General features: G+C 44.8%; 1 protein-coding gene across 2 annotated transcripts in view; it reads right to left on the bottom strand.

Moving 5' to 3' along the window:
* Positions 1-20,956, bottom strand: part of LOC107115117 (cytochrome b5) — a 35,060-nt gene that overhangs the window by 11,201 nt on the left and 2,903 nt on the right. The window contains exons 2-3 of one of the 2 annotated variants that reach the window (XM_015416739.1): positions 5,158-5,211; positions 3,151-3,279 (exon numbers count right to left, since the gene is read on the bottom strand). In XM_015416739.1, the coding sequence (XP_015272225.1) occupies positions 3,151-3,279; positions 5,158-5,193 (165 nt within the window). In that variant the 5' untranslated portion in view covers positions 5,194-5,211. The remainder of the gene's footprint in view (positions 1-3,150; positions 3,280-5,157; positions 5,212-20,956) is intronic. The other variant, XM_015416738.1, reaches the window with a different exon arrangement.

Genomic DNA, 20,956 nt, shown 5'->3' with positions numbered 1-20,956 from the left:
AAGATGGGGGACAAACAGACAAAGGAGCAGAGAGAAAGACAGAGAGGGGGAAGAGAGACAGAGGGGACGGTGAGAGAGGGGAACAGAGAGAAAGAGAAATTCAGAGGAGGGAGAGAGACAGAGATGGGGGGAGAAAGACAGATAGAGAGAGGGGCAGAGAGACAGTCTGGGCACTCGCGGCCACCTACCCATCCCTCAGAAAAACAGCTCCCGCCAGCCCGTGCCTGTGCGCCGAAAAGGCCTGCAGCGCAAGGGGCTCGCAGCCAGCCATGCACAAGAGCGCCCGGGCACGGCAGCTTGCAGCCCAGGCACTCGCAGCCACCACCACCCGAAAAAAAAGCCCCCACCAGAATGCCTGGACAGCCTGCAGCCCGGGCACTCGCGGCCACCTACCCCACTCAAAAACTCCTGCCAGCCCGCGCCTGTGCGCCAAAGAGGCTTGCAGCGCAGGGGCTCAGGGCCACTCCCCCCAAAAAACAGTCCCCGCCAGACCGTACCGAAGCGCCCTCGCCTCCCATCCTCCCTACCCGAAGCAAACCTCCGCTCCCAGCACCCAAGGCGCCCTGCACCCAAGCCACTTCCACCCACCCCACCTAAAACAAGACCCTGCCCCCCAAACCCCCAGCAACTTACGCTTTTGCTGGCAGCAGTACGGCAAGCAGAGGAAGCATGTGCTGCCTCCCGTTCCTCCTGGCCCAACTGAGGGCTCCTTTCAAAGCGGGGAGGAACTCTGCGCTGGGGCGATGCTGTGCGTGCCCACAGAGAGGGCTCCGAGTGCCCACTCTGGCAAACGTGCCATGTGTTCGCCACCACAGCTATACACACATAGATCCCAAGACTTGCAAAGTATTCTGCTCTAAACTGCTTGCTCCTCCCTCCTCACACTTAGCTCCTTGTGCAGATCTATTCCACTCCCAACAATCTTCTATTCATGAACTTCTTGAAACTTACCACTTAAAAGCTAAAGGATTAATTCTATGTACACAGACGTGCAGAGGAACAAGGTCTTTTTCTCAACTCTGTATGTTTATTTTACAACATTCTTGCTGTGAAGAACAGGCATGTTATCTCCGTAGACACAAATTCAGAGTTTTGAGAACTGCAAAATTAAGCATGTGATAATACCTTCTAGGTAGAAAAATTGCCCAAAATAATCTTACAGAAACCTCTGGAAGAGCATGACATTGTGAATGGATTAGTGGAATTCATTTACCAAAAAATTTAGACATTGCATGAATATGCAGCTTCATGTTACATAATTTAAAACTAATCTGTATTTCATGATGAAAAACCTTTGGACTATAATGTATCTTGAATAGAAAACTAAGATTTTTCCTCAAAAGGCATTCTATTAAAATCCAAGTTAATTTTTTTTTAAAAACCTGATTTAAATTAAAAAATCAATTTTTAAAAAATCATTGTTTTTTTAATCCACCCTGCTTTCTAGTGAATTACTTTTAAAGGGACTGCACAAGAAAGAGAAACAGTTGAGTGCCCAGGAGAGCCTCCCACCACTCAGCTGTTTTTTGGACTTTCTTGTGCGGGCCCTTTAAAGAGACTGCACGAGAAAGGAAAACAGCTGAGCAGCAGAGATCGCCTTTTCCTTTAAAGTGACTGCAGAAGAAAGCCCAAAACAGCTGAGCAGCAAGGAAAAGGCTGCTCCCTGCTGCTCGGCTGTTTTGTTTTGTTTTTTGGCTTTCTGCAAACCATGTTTCAAGGGACTGTGGTCCCTTGAAACGGGGTTTGCAGGGCCATGAATCGCGAACCAATTCAGTTCACGAATGAACCTCGCAGCACGGTTCATGGTTCAGTCACAAACCAACATGAACTGCATTTTTCCCGTTCGTGCCCATTCCTACTATTGGCTCACAAAAGTAATTTTAAAAATTCTTACTAGTTCATACTAAAGAACAATAAGAACGAAGGCTGATGCCACATTTTAAACATGGCAGAACTGGTTTGAACAGAAATGCACTGAATTCAGAAGCATTTGTTTCTGAGGCAGAAAGGGCATGCTTGGGTTCCACCGTATTTAACATGTTCAGCCCAAAGCAACACCTCAAGATCAGCGATCCACAAATAATAGTTCCCAGTTGTCTGTGCAACACAGAGAACTGTGCTGAGGACCCAGGAAGGGCCTATTCAGTAATCTTGCACAACACTTTGAGGGCACACAAGCAGAAAAAAAACATGTGGCTGTTTTCAAGTGTTTGTGAAGTTTAGCACAAAGGGAAGGTGATTCCACCCCCTTTCCATGTCCCCTACCCTTGTCGGAGTCATCTGCCAAGTGCAGAGTCCATCTCTCTGCCTGCATAATTTTGGATGTGGGACTGGAGTGCATCCAACCCAGCAAACCATGCAGCACACGAGAGCCCATTTGGAACCCCCACATGGCAGATATGTGCCATCATGGCCTGCGCAAAACAGGGTAGCCCTCTGAAAAAGTAGAAATCTCAGAATGCATACCTTCGCTACTTCACTTTTCCCCCCTTTAAACAAGAGAGGAAAAGAAGAGATTGGATTTATACCTCGCCCTTCACTACCCAAAGGAGTCTCAGAGTGGCTTACAAACTCCTTTCCCTTCCCCTCCCCACAACAGACACCCTGTGCGGTAGGTGAGGCTGAGAGAGCTCTGACAGAAACTGCTCATTTTCCAAGAACAGCTATGCCAGAACTATGGCTTGCCCAAGGTATTCCAGCAGGTGCAAGTGGAGGAATGGGGAATCAAACCTGGTTCTCCCAGATTAGAGTCCACGCACTTAACTACTACACCAAACTGCTTTCCACAATCCCAGATTTCAACCTAACACAGTACTGTGATATGCCAGTGTGGAGTGACAAAACCTGACAGAGATATGTGAGTGACATTGCAAAGAAGCACCAATGAACTTTGCCACTTGTCATGCAGGGATCCAGCAATGGGAGGGGAAGCCCTTTCAGTCTACAGCTGAATTGACACTTAAAAAAAAACCAACAACCAACTAACACATTTGTCATTGCTGAGATTTTGCGACATATACTGAGCTCCGAGCACATAGTACTCTGGCAAGACTAGAAGAGGCTGTTTTGCAATCTCTTGAAGCTGGGTGCGTCTATCAAGATATGAAAGCTATGAAAAACATAAGCCTATCCATGAACAGGTGTACTCACTGGATGAAGTTCCCCTATAATAAATGTATCTGACAATGCTCTTGCATCTGTGGAATGGCCGACGTCTTCAAAGTTTTCCGTAGCATCTCCACCTGCTTGTTCCCTTAGAACTTCTTCACCACCGGGGTGCTAAAAAAAACACCAACAACCACAAAATAGTCATATTTAAGATGTGTATACTTTTATGGTAAATCAGTGTTGTAGGGTCTCCGTAAACTATAGAGAACTTGGATTTTGTTGAGATACTATTATGGAATATTAAACATCTCCTCATTCATCTCTATACCTTCCCACAATAAAACCGGATTTCTCCAATGACTACTTCTTAGTAGTGCTGTCCAGAGATGCCCAGTGTACCTGGTACTCACTGCCCACATTCCGTACTGTTTCTGATTGGCTGTGCAGATTCTTTAAAAGTTGCTTCAGCAGCAACTGCCACCATAGCACAAGGATCTTCACTGTATGACTGAAGGTAATGCAGACTGTATGACTGTATGCATGCAAGAAAATATTTTTAAGCAATACATTTTAAATGGTGACCTGTTACAGGATACAGTAAGTCATGCTTCATATTATGGATTTCCCACTAGACCCAGGGACGAGCAGATCATCCTAGACACTTAGGATAAACAGCACTTCACCAGAATTAGAACTGACACAGCCCTATTGCATGCTCTTCATCAACAATTTTCCGTAAAGGAAACAGCTCTCAAGTTAAGAATCTTTATTGTTCTAACCATACAGCTCGGGTATTTACTTTACAGCTTATTGAAAAATTCTGCTTTTGTGCAAAAACTACCAATCTCTTTGCTTCAGGAAAGTTATGAGTGCTCTTGTTAGATGCAAATCAATTATTTTCAGATTCTTGGGACAACCAAGGCATGCTTGATCAGAAAACGTACGGATTTCAAAATGCGAAACTTGATCTAAACCAACGATCTAAATTAGCTCTTGGTGATTTTGAAAGGGCCCACACAAAAACATGGAGGTAGCATTTATATTCCAGGGTATCAGTGCCCCCCCATTGTAAAACAGGAACAACAACTTCCTTAAATCATAGCTCCAACACCTACAGATGCTGTTTATCTCTTTCTTTGTTTTTATGTGCTTTTCTCCTCACTCTTTTTGTCCCCACCTGCACCAACAAAACTCAGCCAACGCTAGCAGGGCCAAAATGGGCCAGATAGATTTGCATCCGACCACCACAAAATAGGAAATTGCCTTAGCGATCCCTGCACCCTGCCCTGATCTCCTGATGGGCAAGTCACCTGGTAGCAGCGAAGTATAATTGTTCTACTCAGCTTCACCCTGCCACCACCAATTAAATAGCATTCTCACAACTAAAAAGAATATGGAGGAATCACACACTATTCTTTCTGATGCCCCTCCCACCAGAAAGTTGCCCCAGCACCTCAGTCTGACTGTGGGCAGGCTGTCTCCCCAACTGAGGATCTCCTAGCAACATTCTCAAAATCTCACACAATATTAACTGCTGCATTAAAAAAAAAAGTCTGTACTATTTTCCAAGAGATTAAGACATGTACACTGCTCACACACAATGACGAAGCAAAAAAGAGAGGGAAAGTTATGCAAGCGTGGAGAATAAAGATTAAGCACTAAAAAAAAAAGGTTAAGGGAGTGTATGTGGAAGAGAGATTATGCAAGGCAGGCGTGCAAATACAGGCACTCTCTTAACAAATCCTGCCCTTGAATCAGTTCAGATAACTAGAACCAAGTGGAGCAAAGGTCTTGGGCAGCAACTGAAAGGACTACCTTGAGATTTACAATGCCTTCACCAACAGAGTCCAGAAAACAAGTTGGACTTTAAAGTTTATCTAACACAAGCCTTCAGAAAGAGTGAATCCAGGTCCAAAAATCACAAGCTGTTTTTTTATTACCATTTCTACATAAAAACAAAATAACACCAGTGTACAATAAAAAAAGCATTTTATTTTATTATTTTGCATTTTGTGAGACACAGACCGTGAGAAATTGTAGGAAACTTACAAAACAAACTGGAGTAGATGGGAAGAGAGGATCCATTGCTCTGTATTATGGACTCTGGAAAAGAAATGAGAGATTGCTTTGAAGAGCAAAATAGGATCTGATCTAAAGCAAAACTGCCTTGGATGGCAGAAGGAAAAACATGTTTGATGAAGGTTTCTAGAACCTCCCAATGGTACAGTTCAAGAAAGCAGAAAGCTGCACTGCAAGTAAAGTCCTGTTATCGATGCAATTGAATTTGGCCACATCAGATGACTCCTGACTTTCTTAATTATCAGTGTTTTAGAAAAAGGTACACGTGGGGACCTGCAGTGACTTGCAGGGGGCATCTCGTTTTCTCCTCCCAACTATTTCCTTTTCCCCTCCTTTGGACAGCCCCCATAGCCTCTCCGCTTTTCCTACCTCCTTCTCATCCACCAGCCAACTGACCTTTATCTTCCCCTATCTTCAGCTTTCCCTCCCCTTGGCAGCCTCTATCCAGGAATAGTCTGGCCAAGTAGTCTAGTGGCTGCCAGCAACAGGCTTGCTTTTTTCTCCTCTCTTCCCAAACACCAGCTTCCGCTTTATCCTCTTCAGCTTTCCTTTCCTTTCTATCCAGTAACCTCTCCCCTGGAAAAATCTGGCTGGGCTGCACAGTGGCTGACACTGAGCTGTACAGTGACCACCACCACTACCAGGCCAGGCTGAGTTGTGTAGGTTATGAGTTTTCAGTAGTTACTGCTGGGCCTGTCCCTGATGAGTCCTCCACGAGGGGACAAGCCAGTGGCAGAAAGAGCCCTTTCTAGGAGTGTTCCGGTCTCCAAGACCACTCTCTCCCCCCCCCCTTTGCTTTACAGAAACCAAGGCTTGGCAATGTTGCTGTGGTTGCCTAGCAACCCATAACAGCCACTGACAGTACCAGTAGCATTCCTTTCTTAAAGTTAGGTGTTGTTTCTATTATTTGGAGGGATTTTAATCAACCAACTTTTTTTTTTTCAAGATTTCAGATCGTTCTGCAAGCTTGGGATACCTTTTAAATTTAAAGAGAAATTCTCCCTGTCGGTTCCTAGCTTCATTTTGCTGCTCTATTAATCATACCCTGTATGGAGATATATATTGATGATATATAAATAGATATATTGATGTGATGTATAAAACAGATATTAAGGTTCAATTCTGTATTTTCCCAGGGTAGGGTGGGAGATAGCAAAATTACAAAATGCTAACTCTGCATGTATACATGAATCTTTGCAGACCTAATAGTACTGTTTTTTAATACCATACCCAATCTCCATAAAGGACAGGTTCAGCCTTTCATTTCAATCTTCTTCCCTTTCAAGAAACCCACATACAAAGTAAGAGAGTGGAATCCAAAGCATTCACCAAATGTTCTTAGGCAGATAAGAGAAGTATTTTGCTTCCTATGACTGTGTTGAGCTATTAACACAAACATAGCCCATCTTCATTTCATATTACACCAGCTGGAGGCACGGGGAAGAAGAAGATGGAGAAACAGTGCCAATAATGACTGCCTTACAACACAAATACCCAAGTTCATAAAGCACACAAGTGAAGTTCTGAAAACTAAACTGCATGAAAAGCCAAATTAGATGCTGGGGCTTGTGTAATGGAAATTGTGGACCAAAAAGATGTGCTTGTGGCAGGGCTGGATCTTCCATAAGGTGGGGTAAGGCAACTGCATCGGAGCGCCACGCTGGCCTGCATTAAAGGAGGCACCACGCTGCCCTGCCTGCTGCCCTGCCCTTTGTCTTGCCTTGCCACCCTGCTCGCCCCTGTGCTGTGCTCCTGCCTCCTCCTCTGTCAGAGGGGCCACGCTGGCCTGCCTGCTGCCCCACCCCTCCCCGAGCCTCACCTCACTCACCAAAAGCCCTGCTGCTCAGCTCGTTTCCAAGGCACGTTTCCACCTGAGGTTATGTGGAGACTGGGGGTGGGGAAAGCGGGGGAGGCAGAGGCGAGGTGGCTTTGCAACTGACAGGGGTGGATTTCCGTGGAGTTAGTGCAAGTTTTGGATGCAGACGGTTCTGCGCCCAGAGAAGACTTTGCCCCCCCCCGCTTTATTCTGACTCACAGCCCCGTTACGCAGTGGGCGAGGCACTTGGGGCGCGGTTTGCACCCCTGACCACTTTAAAGCGAAGTCTAAATGGTCACTCCATTCGATTGCAGCAGGAGAACGAGCACAGGGCTGTGCTAAAGGTTTTGGAAAAGAGGTTCTTTTGCAAGAGATAGGTCTATCCTGAATACACTGAAGGGAAAGTTTGCGCTCGGTTGCAAGTGGTGGGTGTAACTTTTATGCAACCTTCAACTTGTGGTTGGCTCTTCCAAGCATGGACAAATGGCGGCAGCAGATTTTTCGCGTCACTGCAACCTTCCCTGTGCCCTCACTACAGAACAGAAAGGCGAGAGGCATTCTTGATGAGATTTTGAAGGATGCATTAACTGATAAACTGCCTGCAGACCTTTCTGGTAGAATACGTATTAAGACCATATGGGGTGCCTTTGCCTTTAAGAAAAAGAACCTCTTTTCCAGAAGGAGAAGAGTGGGCGTGGCTGGTCAGGCACGCAGTCATCTCCTGACTCTGTGTTACTCTGCAAATGCAGCATGAGTGCTTGAGTGTTTATTTTATGTGCTTTTCAGCTGGGCTCAGCAGTATCCCAGCTGTGTGTTCTTGGTCTTGTGAAGACTGCTGGATCAAGGCGGGTCGGTGCTGCTGCTTCTGTTAGATCTCAAAGCAGTGTTTGACATGGTTGATCACAATCTCTTGACCCACTGCCTCACCGACATAGGAGTTTATGGGGGTAGTCTTAAAGTGGCTCACCTCATTTCTCCAAGGTTGAGGACAGAGAGTGGTGCTGGAAGAAAGAATGTCATCCAGCACCCCTTAGTGTGGTGGAGTTAGTGCAAGTTTTGGATGCAGACGGTTCTGCGCCCAGAGAAGACTTTGCCCCCCCCCGCTTTATTCTGACTAACAGCCCCGTTACGCAGTGGGCGAGGCACTTGGGGCGCGGTTTGCACCCCTGACCACTTTAAAGCGAAGTCTAAATGGTCACTCCATTCGATTGCAGCAGGAGAACGAGCACAGGGCTGTGCTAAAGGTTTTGGAAAAGAGGTTCTTTTGCAAGAGATAGGTCTATCCTGAATACACTGAAGGGAAAGTTTGCGCTCGGTTGCAAGTGGTGGGTGTAACTTTTATGCAACCTTCAACTTGTGGTTGGCTCTTCCAAGCATGGACAAATGGCGGCAGCAGATTTTTCGCGTCACTGCAACCTTCCCTGTGCCCTCACTACAGAACAGAAAGGCGAGAGGCATTCTTGATGAGATTTTGAAGGATGCATTAACTGATAAACTGCCTGCAGACCTTTGTGGTAGAATACGTATTAAGACCATATGGGGTGCCTTTGCCTTTAAGAAAAAGAACCTCTTTTCCAGAAGGAGAAGAGTGGGCGTGGCTGGTCAGGCACGCAGTCATCTCCTGACTCTGTGTTACTCTGCAAATGCAGCATGAGTGCTTGAGTGTTTATTTTATGTGCTTTTCAGCTGGGCTCAGCAGTATCCCAGCTGTGTGTGCTTGGTCTTGTGAAGACTGCTGGATCAAGGCGGGTCGGTGCTGCTGCTTCTGTTAGATCTCAAAGCAGTGTTTGACATGGTTGATCACAATCTCTTGACCCACTGCCTCACCGACATAGGAGTTTATGGGGGTAGTCTTAAAGTGGCTCACCTCATTTCTCCAAGGTTGAGGACAGAGAGTGGTGCTGGAAGAAAGAATGTCATCCAGCACCCCTTAGTGTGTGGGTTCCCTCAGGGGGCAATCCTCTCCCCAATGTTGTTTAACATCTACATGCATCCCCCACCCAACTGGTGCAGTGTTTCAGACTGAGATGTCACCAGTATGTTGATGACAGCCAGCTTTATCTGTTGATGGGCAATTGGCCAGATACTGCCCCGGTAACTTTGGCTGAGGGGATGGAGACTGTGGTGGGATGGCTGAAACAGAACCGGCTGAGCCTGAATCCTTCTAAGACAAATTCTGTGGCTGGGGCGGGAAGATTCACTTTTGGGGGTACCAACTCCCAACTCTTGACAGTGTGCCCTCGAGACCATCACTAACCATCAGGCGCTTCAGTGTGATTCTGAATGCTTCCCCAACAATGGAGGCCCAGGCCGCAAATGTTGCCAAATTGGCGTTTTTCCAACTGCGCCAGATTAGGCAACTGGCTCCCTACCTGTCTTGCCCTGATCTAGCCACAGTAATCCAGGCAACAGTCACCTCCAGATTAGACTACTGTAACTCGCTCTACATAGGCCTTGAGGTTGACCTGGAACCGCCAACTGGTACAGAAGAACCACTGGTACTCACCGTGAAGGGTCCTTCTCCTCTGAGGCCTGGAGGACATCCTGTGGGTGATTCCCATCCATCATTCAGGGAGGCAGGAACAATTCAAACCTCCTGTTTCCTGTGGTGGGAGTCACCCCAGTCTCAGTTTTGGGTGCTCCAAAAGCAGTATTCTAAGCTGAAAATACTCTAAGAACTTGATAACTCATAACATAGGTTATTAACCATAAGAATTAAAGGTAACAATAGAATCAGGAAAGTCGAACAGGAAGAAATCACACTTACTATCTGGTATAAATCTGATTGAGTCACTTCTCTCTGTAGGTAACTATGAATAACAGAAATAATAGACAAACGTAAAGATGACAACGACCCGGGAGGGCCAAGATGTCCTCCAGGCCTCAGAGGAGAAGGACCCTTCACAGTGAGTACCAATGGTCGTTCTCCCCTGAAGCGGAGGCCATCTTGTGGGACCTCCCAGAGCAGTGTCCCTAAATATCGGGATTGTGGTCGTCATCAGAAGGGAGTACATATTGTAGCACTCTCCTCCCAAAGGCTGCATCAGCAGAGTCATAGACATTGATTTTGTAGTGTCGAATAAAGGTGGACAGTGAAGACCACGTAGCAGCCTTGCATATTTCTTCAACCGAAGTCCTGTTAGTTAATGCTGCATTTGTAGCCGTGCTCCACAGAGGATGTGCGGTAACTCCACCGGGAACGCGCAGATTTGAGCTCTTGCATGCCTCTGCGATACACTTTTTGATGGTCGCACTCATGGCCGAATTGGACATTTTCCTTCCTGTGTGTGGCAGAGATATGTTTACAAACATGGCCTCTGATCTCCTGAAGGAAGCCGTCCTGTGTAGGTAGCATTTGAGAGCCCTCCTCACGTCCAAAGTGTGCCACAATTTTTCTTTTGGATGTACCGGATTTGGTGAAAAGGATGGCAAATAGATTTCCTGGGACCTATAGAATATCGAATTGATCTTAGGACAAAAGGTAGGATCTGTTTGAAGAACAACTTTATCCCTGTGAAAGACGCAGAGATCTGACCTAGTGGATTTGTTGTTGTTCAGTCGCACAGTCGAGTCCGACTCTTTGCGACCCCATGGATCAGCTCCCACCAGGCCTTCCGGTCTTCCGCTGTCCTCTGAAGTTTGCTCAACTTCATGTACGTTGCATCGATGACACTGTCTAACCATCTCATCCTTTGCCGTCCCCGTCTTCTTTGACCTTCAATCTTTCCCAGCATCAGGGTCTTTTCCAGTGAGTGCTCCCTTCTCATTTGGTGGCCAAAGTATTTGAGCTTCAGTTTCATTATCTGGCCTTCCAGGGAACAGTCAGGGTTGATTTCTTTGAGGATTGACTGATTTGTTCTTCTTGCAGTCCAAGGGACTCTCAAGAGTCTTCTCCAGCACCATAGTTCAAAAGAATCTATTCTTCGGCGCTCGGCCTTCCTTATAGTCCAACTCTCACAGCCATACATGACTACTGGGAATACCATTGCTTTGACCATGCGGACTTTTGTTGGCAGGGTGATGTCTCTACTTTTTATCATGCTGTTTAGGTTCGCCATCACTTTCCTCCCAAGGAAATCTTTTAATTTCATGGCTGCTGTCACAGTCTATGGTGATCTGGGATCCCAGGAATGTGAAGTCTGTCACTACTTCCACGACTTCCCCTTCTATTTGCCAAGGAGTGATGGGGCCGGATGCCATGATCTTGGTGCCACCACTATCACCTCTGCTTGCAAGAGTCTGATCCTTCTTAAGAGACGTGGTAGAATTGGTAGTGGAGGGAAGGCGTAAAGAAGACCTCTGGGCCACTGGGTCATCAGAGCATTTATGTTAATAGAACCTCGTGAAGAATCGAGGCAGCTGAGCGTTTGTCGGAGATGCAATCCAATCCACGATTGGTCTGCCCAGTTGTACCAATATAAGATGAAATACCTCCTTGTTCAGGGACCATTCGCTCTCCTGGATCTCCTGCCGACTCAGCCAGTCGGCCTGCACATTCACAATGCCCTGCACATGTTCCGCTTGAATGAAGGCTAAGTTCATCTCCACCCATCTCAGGAGTTTGGATGCTTCTCTCTGCAATGTGAAGGATCTCAAGCCTCCCTGTTTGTTTAGATAGGCCTCCGCGGAAATGTTGTCTGTGCGGATCAAAGTATGTTTTCCTTTGATCTGATGCACAAAGAACCGAAGGGCAAGATGTACAGCTCGAAGTACTAACAGGTTGATCAGCAGTGTCTGCTTGATTACAGACCATTTCCCTTGTGCTGGTTGATTCAGGAGGGTGGCTTCCCAGCCTTCTAGACTTGCATCTGTGAATAGTTGAATCCTGTCCTGGATCCAGAAACTTTTTCCTTTGGTCAGGTTGAATATGTTGGTCCACCAACGAAGACGTGTCTTTACTTGTAATGGAACCTTCAGGGAGATGTTCAATTTCAATGTGATGGAGGATTGGAAGGGTCTTAGGAATAGTTGAAGTGGTCTGGAGTGGAATCTTCCCCACTGCAGGGTGTCGAAGGTGGTTACCATGAGACCCAACATCTTGGTGAGGATAGAAAGAGATAAGAACCTTGCCAAAATGATTTGGTTGGCCAAGGCCTTGATCTTTCGTGCTTTGTGCAGTGGAAGATACAATAAGGTTGCTTTGGTGTCTATGATCACGCCTAGATGCTCCAGATGCCGAGATGGATTCAGGGAGCTCTTGTGCATATTTACAAGGAACCCGAATTCTTTGAGGCATAGTAACTTTTTTGCGTGATGCGTAGCGATTGCCCCAGAGTTCTTGACCGTAACAGTAGATCATCTGGGTATGGATGAATATGGACTCCTTGTTCCCTTAGCGCAACAACAGGGTGTACCATAATCTCCGTGAATATTCTGGGAGCCGATGAAAGACTGAAGGGGAGTGCCTTGAACTGGAAGTGGTGTTCCCCCAAACAGAAACGAAGAAATCTCCTGTGTGATGGAAAAATTGGTATGTGCATGTAGGCTTCTGTTAAGTCTATTGATACGAGAAACTCTCCCGGCTGGAGGGACTCTGCAATAGACCTGAGGGTCTCCATCCTGAAGTGTTAGAACTTGACGTACTTGTTTATGAACTTCAGGTCTAAAATCGCCCTCCAGTCCCCAGTCTTTTGGAGGACAGTGAAGAAAATCAAATAGACCCCCTGCCCCCGTTGTTCTATCGGGACAGGTTCTATTGCATGAATGTCCAGAAGGTGGGATATGTTCTGTCTCGCTTTGTGCTGTTTTTGTGTATTGGGCAGCTTGAAAGCGAAGTGCCACGGAGGCGCCAGAAGAGCAAGGAGAGCCCGGCACGGAAAAGCACTCCAAAACGAAGAAAGGTGCCGCGCCACTCTGTGTGGGATCCATATTAAGGAGTCACACTTGTTTTATGCAGCCTATGGGGAGTTGCTGCAGATAGAATTCCCCAATCGTAGAGGGGAAGGAAGGGAGGGGAAGATTAAGATAGGATAAGTTAAGCAGTGAATTTAGAAGTTAGAAAAAAGAAGGAGTCAAGAGTAAGTAAAAAGAAAAAGGAAAAACTGTTAAAGGTTGGTACGCTAACCTAACAAGCTGCTCTCCCTACTGAGGCAGGAAACGAAACTGAGACTGGGGTGACTCCCACCACAGGAAACAGGAAGTTTGAATTGTTCCTGCCTCCCTGAATGATGGATGGGAATCATCCACAAGATGGCCTCCACCTCAGGGGAGAATGCAGCTGCACAGGTCCTTGTGGAGCCCCCACATACAGCAAGCATCCATCTTGTGCTGCAAGAGCTACACTGGGTTCCAGTGGAGTACCAGATCAAGATCAAGGTTCTGGTGTTGACCTTCAAGGCCAATGGTCAAGGACCCATGTATTTTCAGGGCCGCCTCTCCCAGTACACCCCCAGAAGAACATTGTGCTCAGTAGATCAGAATTTATTGGTGGTTCCCAACCCAAAGGATGTCTGGCTATCATTGACCTGGGCCAGGGCATTTTTCGCCCTGGCTTCAACCTGGTGGAACTCTGCCAAATAACATCCATGCTCTGCGGGACTTGATGCCGTTCCGCAGGGCCTGTAAGGCAGAGATGTTCTGCCAGGCATTTGGTTGAGGACAATGACAGTTTCGTCCTTCGGGCACTCCCATCCCCGTGCAGCAGTGGCACTACTGAATTCTTTAGCACCATCTCTTACCCAATCTGTATGTTTTTATTGTTTTAAACTATTTTTAAACTATATTTGTCATGAATTTACTATGTTGCGCACCGCCCTGAGTTCTGCCCTGGCAGGGGGAGGATGGACTAAAATCTAATTAAATAAATAAACCTTCACGCTTCCTCAAAAATTCAGTAAGTCAAAAGCAGCCAGGATCTGGGGAGGGAGAAAGGTGAGAAAAGAGTGCTATACAAAACAAAACATTTGAAAAATCCCAGGTGCATACATACAAGTGACTTGTCTAGAGCATGCCAAATGTGAGCACACACCATAATTCGTTTATTTACACCCCTCCTTTCTCCCCAATGAAGACCTCAAGTGGCTTAACTTTTGTTCTCTTCTCCATTTTATCCTCACAACAACCCTGTGGGACAGGTTAGGTTGAGAGTGTGTGTCGGGCCCAAGGTCACCCAGCAAGCTACCACAGTAGGGGAGGGATTCAAACCTAGGTCTCCTAGATCCTAGCCCCACACTTTAACTACTACACCATGCTGGCTTTCACATGTAAGTAACCCACAAACAACTGCTTCCTACATAATTGCAGTGCTGTGGCCTGAGATTTTAATGTAGATAAAAATCTGAACATACCCCTAATAGGTCAGAGAGGTGAAAGTTACTCCAGCTGAAAAAAGGAGCGCTTTCCCCTACTATGCTCAAGGCTACTGGCAAACATGTCAGGTTACGCAATTAATTACCTATGTCGCAGACCTCCCATCTGAAGATGAAAACCCAGCTTTTCACATCCAGACTTCTGTGATACAGAAGGAAAATTTCTGCGCTTTGGAACTTCATCCAGAAAAGACAAGAATAATGCAACTTCAGCATCTTTTCTAAGTAAACCTTTCTGGAGACTCTTAAACTTACTAACTTGTAGAAACTAACAGAAGTTACAGCAATTTATCATGTTACTTGGGTAATGTGACTTGAGTGTGCTCCTCTGAGCCATACCCATGCTCAACTCCAAGGTAAGAACACAGACAAGAGCAGGGGCAAAACAGCTGGAAAGAAGAAGAGCCAGGGCACGGTTAATAAGTGTTCTCTCCAAGTCATATATTTTTATTATCCCAGTAGACTGTAAAGTATTTTCAGAAATGTTTACGTGTGACTTGCATGTAATACCTTCCAAAAACACAACGTGACTGGCAGCTATGTGATAGCCAGGCTAGTTTTCAGTTCTCTATAACCTTTGTTTCTGTCAAGCTTGCCTGCCTCATCTTGTTTGATTTGAGCACGAAACATATCTGACTTGCATCACAAATTCAGATGCACAGAAAAACCAGTTCTTTTACCATTGTTAGTAGATGGATTTGTATGTTAGTTAAGCACACATTGGTTAGTTAATGTTCATCACAGCTTTCATATTTCTAAAATGAGCATTCCATGTAACTTAAGTGAACATTTACCTGCAGTAAGTATCAGTGTTATTTTAAATCTTCCTCCCCTCAAAAATCATTTCCGTATTAATTTGCCTGAAGGAACCCTCTCTGCACATCACACTCGCAGTTTTTGCTGCCCAGGTTTATTAGGCCTAGCTATCACTACACATCCCCCTCATGGATCACTGCCTTGTCGTGGCGAGGGGGCTTGCGTGGTTCGATGAGGCTGTGGGCTATGCCGTGGAGGGCCACCCAAGGCGGACAGGCCACAGCAGAGAACTCAGACCAAGTGTGATCCACTGGAGAAGGAAATGGCAACCCACTCCAGTATCTTTGCCAAGAAAACCCCATGGACAGTATCAAAAGGGTAAAAGATATGACGCTGGAAAATGAGCGCCTCAGGTCGGAAGGTGTCCAATATGCTACTGGGGAAGAGCAGAGGGCAAGTACAAGTAACCCCAGAAAGAGTGAAGTAGCTGGGCCAAAGCCGAAAGTACCCTCAGTTGCAGATGTGTCTGATGGTGAAAGGAAAGTCCGATGCTGCAAAGAACAATACTGCATAGGAACCTGGAATGTAAGATCTATGAATCAAGGTAAGCTTGACGTGGTCAAAAATGAGATGGCAAGACTGAACATCGATATCCTAGGAATCAGTGAACTAAAGTGGACAGGAATGGGCGAATTTAACTCAGAAGACCATTATATCTACTACTGTGGCCAGGAATCTCGTAGAAAAAATGGTGTGGCCTTTATAGTCAACAAGAGAGTGCAAAAGGCAGTACTGGGATACAATCTCAAAAATGACAGAATGATTTCTGTCCGATTCCAAGGCAAACCATTCAACATCACAGTAATCCAAGTCTATGCCCCAACCACTGATGCAGAAGAGGCTGAAGTGGACCGGTTCTATGAAGACCTACAACACCTCCTAGAACTAACACCAAAAAATGATGTCCTCATCATCATAGGGGACTGGAATGCTAAAGTAGGAAGTCAAAAGGTAACTGGAATAACAGACAAGTTTGGCCTTGGAAAGCAAAATGAAGCAGGGCAAAGGTTAACAGAGTTTTGTCAAGAGAACACACTGGTCATAGCGAACACCCTTTTCCAACAACCTAAGAGACGACTCTACACATGGACATCACCAGATGGGCAACACCGAAATCAGATTGACTATATAATTTGCAGTCAAAGATGGAGAAGCTCTATCCAGTCAGTAAAAACAAGACCTGGAGCTGACTGTGGTTCAGATCATGAGCTACTCATTGCAAAATTCAGACTTAAACTGAAGAAAATTGGGAAAACCACGAGGCCATTCAGGTTTGACCTAGATCGCATCCCTGATGAATATACAGTAGAGGTGAAGAATAGATTCAAGGGTCTGGATTTGATAGATAGAGTGCCTGAAGAACTATGGACAGAGGTTCGTGACATCGTACAGGAGGCAGCAATCACCACCATACCAAAGAAAAAGAAATGCAAGAAAGCAAAATGGCTTTCTGATGAGGCTTTACAAATAGCAGAGGAAAGAAGGAAAGCGAAAGGCAAAGGCGAAAAGGAAAGATTTACCCAACTGAACGCAGATTTCCAGAGAACAGCAAGGAGAGATAAGGAGGCCTTCCTGAATGAACAGTGCAAAGTAATAGAAGAAAACAATAGAATGGGAAGGACTAGAGATCTCTTCAAGAAAATTGGAGAAATCAAGTAGTCAATCCTAAAAGTAATCAACCCTGACTGTTCTCTGGAAGGCCAGATAATGAAACTGAAGCTCAAATACTTTGGCCACCAAATGAGAAGGGAGCACTCACTGGAGAAGACCCTGATGCTGGGAAAGATTGAAGGTCAAAGAAGATGGGGACGGCAAAGGATGAGATGGTTAGACAGTGTCATAGATGCAACGAACATGAAATTGAGCCAACTTCAGAGGACGGCGGAAGACAGGAGGGCCTGGCGTGATCTGGTCCATAGGGTCGCAAAGAGTCGGGCTCGACTGTGCGACTGAACAACAACAACAAATTACTACACATAATAATACACATCAAACAAACACCTTTGATAAGCCTCCAGGAAACATGGTTTGAAAATTACCAACTGGTTAATTCCACCCAGGATATAATGGTGCATACAAATATGTCATTTCCACATTTTATTTTAGACAGCAGTACAAAACACTAAACAACACCACATCTCTGACTCTTGTATCTTAGATTTTAGCAGAATTGAAAAAAGGAATTTCCCCCATGAGTGGATATCCATAGTCAAACAACCCTAAAGATTTTTATTTAAAAGACTAATAAACTGAAGATGTTATTTACAGTTATGTATTTATTACCCCTTGCTTCTTTTAAGTAATTCAAAGCAAGGCTCACTATTCATTTTGCCACACACTAACCCTGTGAGGTGGATTAGGCTGAGAGTCAATGACTTGTCCAATGTCACCCAGCAATGATATCGGTTTTCCAGGAAAATTTGAAGTGAAAAATTTCTGATAGTGTGATCTGATTTTGCATGCTTATATTGATTTATATTTAGTAAACAAAAAAGTACCCCATGTTAATTTTCTGTTCCAATAGCAACAGAAACTTCAACTGAAATATTTTATGAGGGGGGAAAATCAAGCATGATTTAAACGTTATGTTCAAACAAATTCAAAGCATGCAATAGAAATGATTCTATTGTTAATGATGATTATAGAAAATTAAAGATACTGTAAGATGTGTCTTTACCTCACCTTAAATTTAAGAAAGAAAACCTAAAAGCAAAGAACATTTTCACCCACTAATTACAGTACATGGAAAGATTTGTGTGTCATATGCCATGGATGTGTTTGCCCATTTGCCCGTTTCAATAGAATTTAATTGTTCACTGGGTGTACCTCAGTTTCACTATCATATTCTGTATCATCAATAAATTGCAAATTCCATATCAGACCAATGATTACAAATATCTATTCTACCATCTAAGAAGAACCATTGAAATAAAACTATCAAGCTTGGTTTGGAAACGACCAGCACAGCCAACCAGGTAAATTAATAACCTCATTTTTATATGATATTATATGTGTGTGTATATGTGTATTTATCCGCCCATTTACCCATCAATATAACATGCATGTACACCCTCACAATTCCCAAGAATAATTATTTCAAAAACATTAATCACAACTTTGAAATTGCCAGGCTATAGCAAGAAGTTGTTGTGTTGGACCAAAAGTAAAAACCCCAAAGAAAATATTACATGTAAGACCTTTTATTAAGAGCAACCCAATGGCACTTAACAGTGTGCAAGCTTTCATCTTCTCCAGAACTTTTTCAGGCTGTTACTCCACTGACCCCCCTAAAAGTTTAAACAGTGCTTTGCAAAGGGACATTTCCATAGGACATGGTATTAAGTCCTGTTAAAGCCAACAAAGTGTTTCAAGAGATTTCCAGTGTCATTTCCCAATAGGAATTTTGAGTCTCACTGGTTTAGAGAAACAGCAAACACATGGGAGTTTACTTAATTTGCAGAGTGTACCCATTTTATTGCCTCTTCCTGATGTAACTTGAAACTAGCTGTTAGAATCTGCTCTCAATGAAAACTAACAGGACTTAACACCATGGCCTGTGGCATTCTCATTTCCCAAAGCAGTTTCTAAGTTTTGTGGGGGGGAGAGGGTTGTAAACATTCAGCTTGAAGAAGAGATCTAGTGAACTCAAAACCTGTTTTGTGTATTATCAGGTTTCTCTAACAAAAGGTATTACAGAGATTGTGTTCCTAAATTGTATTGCCACTCACAACACATACCTATTCTTTTTAATTTTATGGAACAATTAAACTTTAGAAATGGAACACTTTTCCCAGATAAATAAATTTTTCTACATACATATCTATTCCCAAAACTCAGTTTTTAACATTACTAATAACACTAGTAATAGAAGAAGAAGAGATTGGATTTATACCCCGCTCTTCACTACCCAAAGGTGTCTCCAAGCGGCTTACAAACTCCTTTCCATTCCCCTCCCCACAAAAGACACCCTCAGTGTTCCCTCTAAGCTGAGTTAGTATGAGCTAGCTCACAGTTTTTTAGCCTCCGGCTCACACCTTTTTGTCTTAGCTCAGGAAGGAGGGCTCCAGAGCAAACTAATTTATGCAGTAGCCAAATCGTTTGCTCATAACTTTAACGCCAGTAGCTCACAAAGTAGAATTTTTGCTCACAAGACTTCACAGCTTAGAGGGAACATTGGACACCCTGTGAGGTAGGTGGGGCTGAGAGAACTCTGACAGAGACCACTCTTTTTCAAGAACAGCTGTGCCAGAATTATGGCTTGCCCAAGGTTATCCAAGCCAAGTTCAAGTGGAGGAGTGAGGAATCAAACCCGGTACTTCCAGATTACAGTCCATGCACTTAAACACTACACCAAACTGGCTCCTTTGCTTTGTTATTTTCAGAAATACATTCATTGCAATAAATATCTATTTTTAAATCAGACTTCTGTCTACTTCCCAAACCAAAAATGTCAAGCCACTTTGCAGTGAAGGAGTACCAAAGCAAGATCTGGTCAATTTCAGCCTAGTCTTTTCACTAAAGTAAAGTTTAAACGGCAAAGTATAGCCCTTGCAGCATGATAAGAGAGCTGTGTAAGGCTTGGGAATGCCAGTAGCTTATCTGTTTTGTATGTCTAGCAATACAACTGGCTAGGTGACAGGGTGAGCACTGAGCAAACAAGTTTCTGCTACATTGACTTTATTTATTTTTATTTATTTTGGATTTATATCCCATCCTTCCAAACAGCTCAGGGCAGCTAACATACAGCTAGTGCCAGGTTGAATAGGTAAAATACAATAAAACAGCCTTAAACATCCACAATTTTTTCATTGCAATTTCCAATTCAGGACACACAACTGTGGATAAAGTGCAAACAACAACTAGTGCCTGCTAGAGGGTTTCAAGCAGCTTTCTTGCTGTTGAAACCTGGTATTTATTTAAAAGATACAGCAGGATGATTGATTGATTTAATTTATACCCTGCCCTCCCCTCCGAAGCAGGCTCAGGGAGGCTTAAAAAGCCATTGACATCATAAAAACATTAAGACAATAAAAACAAGTTAGAATCATATAAACAAATTCCAAATGTGCTACATATATGCAATGGCAAAGACTGTCCTGATCGCCGCAATAAATATATGGCTGATGTCTGGCTCCTTGATGCATTGTTCCTCAGTGTGGGCACAGATGTTAGAGCAGGCAGCCAGGATGGATTATAGGGCATAGGTTACCCGGTTGGTGTTGGGTAATGTAATGTAGCTGCCAACCAAAGGGCTAAGCTAACAATGTATATTATAAAAGTACAAATATTTATTAGGGTGTACACATGTTAAAACATATACTGATAAAAATCTTTATCTAAGTACCAGACTTATAAAAACTTATCTATATACTGATAACGAAAGGCACCCCCTGCATGCGGATATCTAAATCCGCACATCGGGGCACCTGGGGGGCAGGAAGATTTTCCTGCACACTTGGGGCAGTCCCCAGGTGTACACAAAAATCTGAAAAGGTGAAAAAAATATCGGGGGATATTTAACCCCCAAAAAAATAAAAGAGCGTCCCCTATGCATGTGCAGGGAACGCTCCGTGAACTGGGGAGCCGGGGGGGAGAGACTGGCGAGGCCCGGCGGCTACAAGACGCTTGGGCCTCGCTTCGGAGCCGGGGGGCAGAGACCAGCGAGGCCCAGCAGCTGCAAGCCACTCAGGCCTTGCCCCCTGAGCCAGGGGTGGGGGGTGGAGGAGCCGGGGGGAGAGACCGGCAAGGCCCAGCGGCTGCAAGCCACTCGAGCCTCGCCCCCTGAGCCGGGGGTGGTGGTGGAGGGTGGTGGTGGAGGAGACGGGGGGGA

Source organism: Gekko japonicus, unplaced genomic scaffold (genome assembly GCF_001447785.1).
Source record: "Gekko japonicus isolate JY-2015 unplaced genomic scaffold, Gekko_japonicus_V1.1 scaffold39, whole genome shotgun sequence".
Lineage (NCBI taxonomy): Eukaryota > Metazoa > Chordata > Lepidosauria > Squamata > Gekkonidae > Gekko > Gekko japonicus.
Note: the sequence above shows the minus strand (reverse complement) of the source record. Positions and strands in the feature narration are given on the sequence as shown.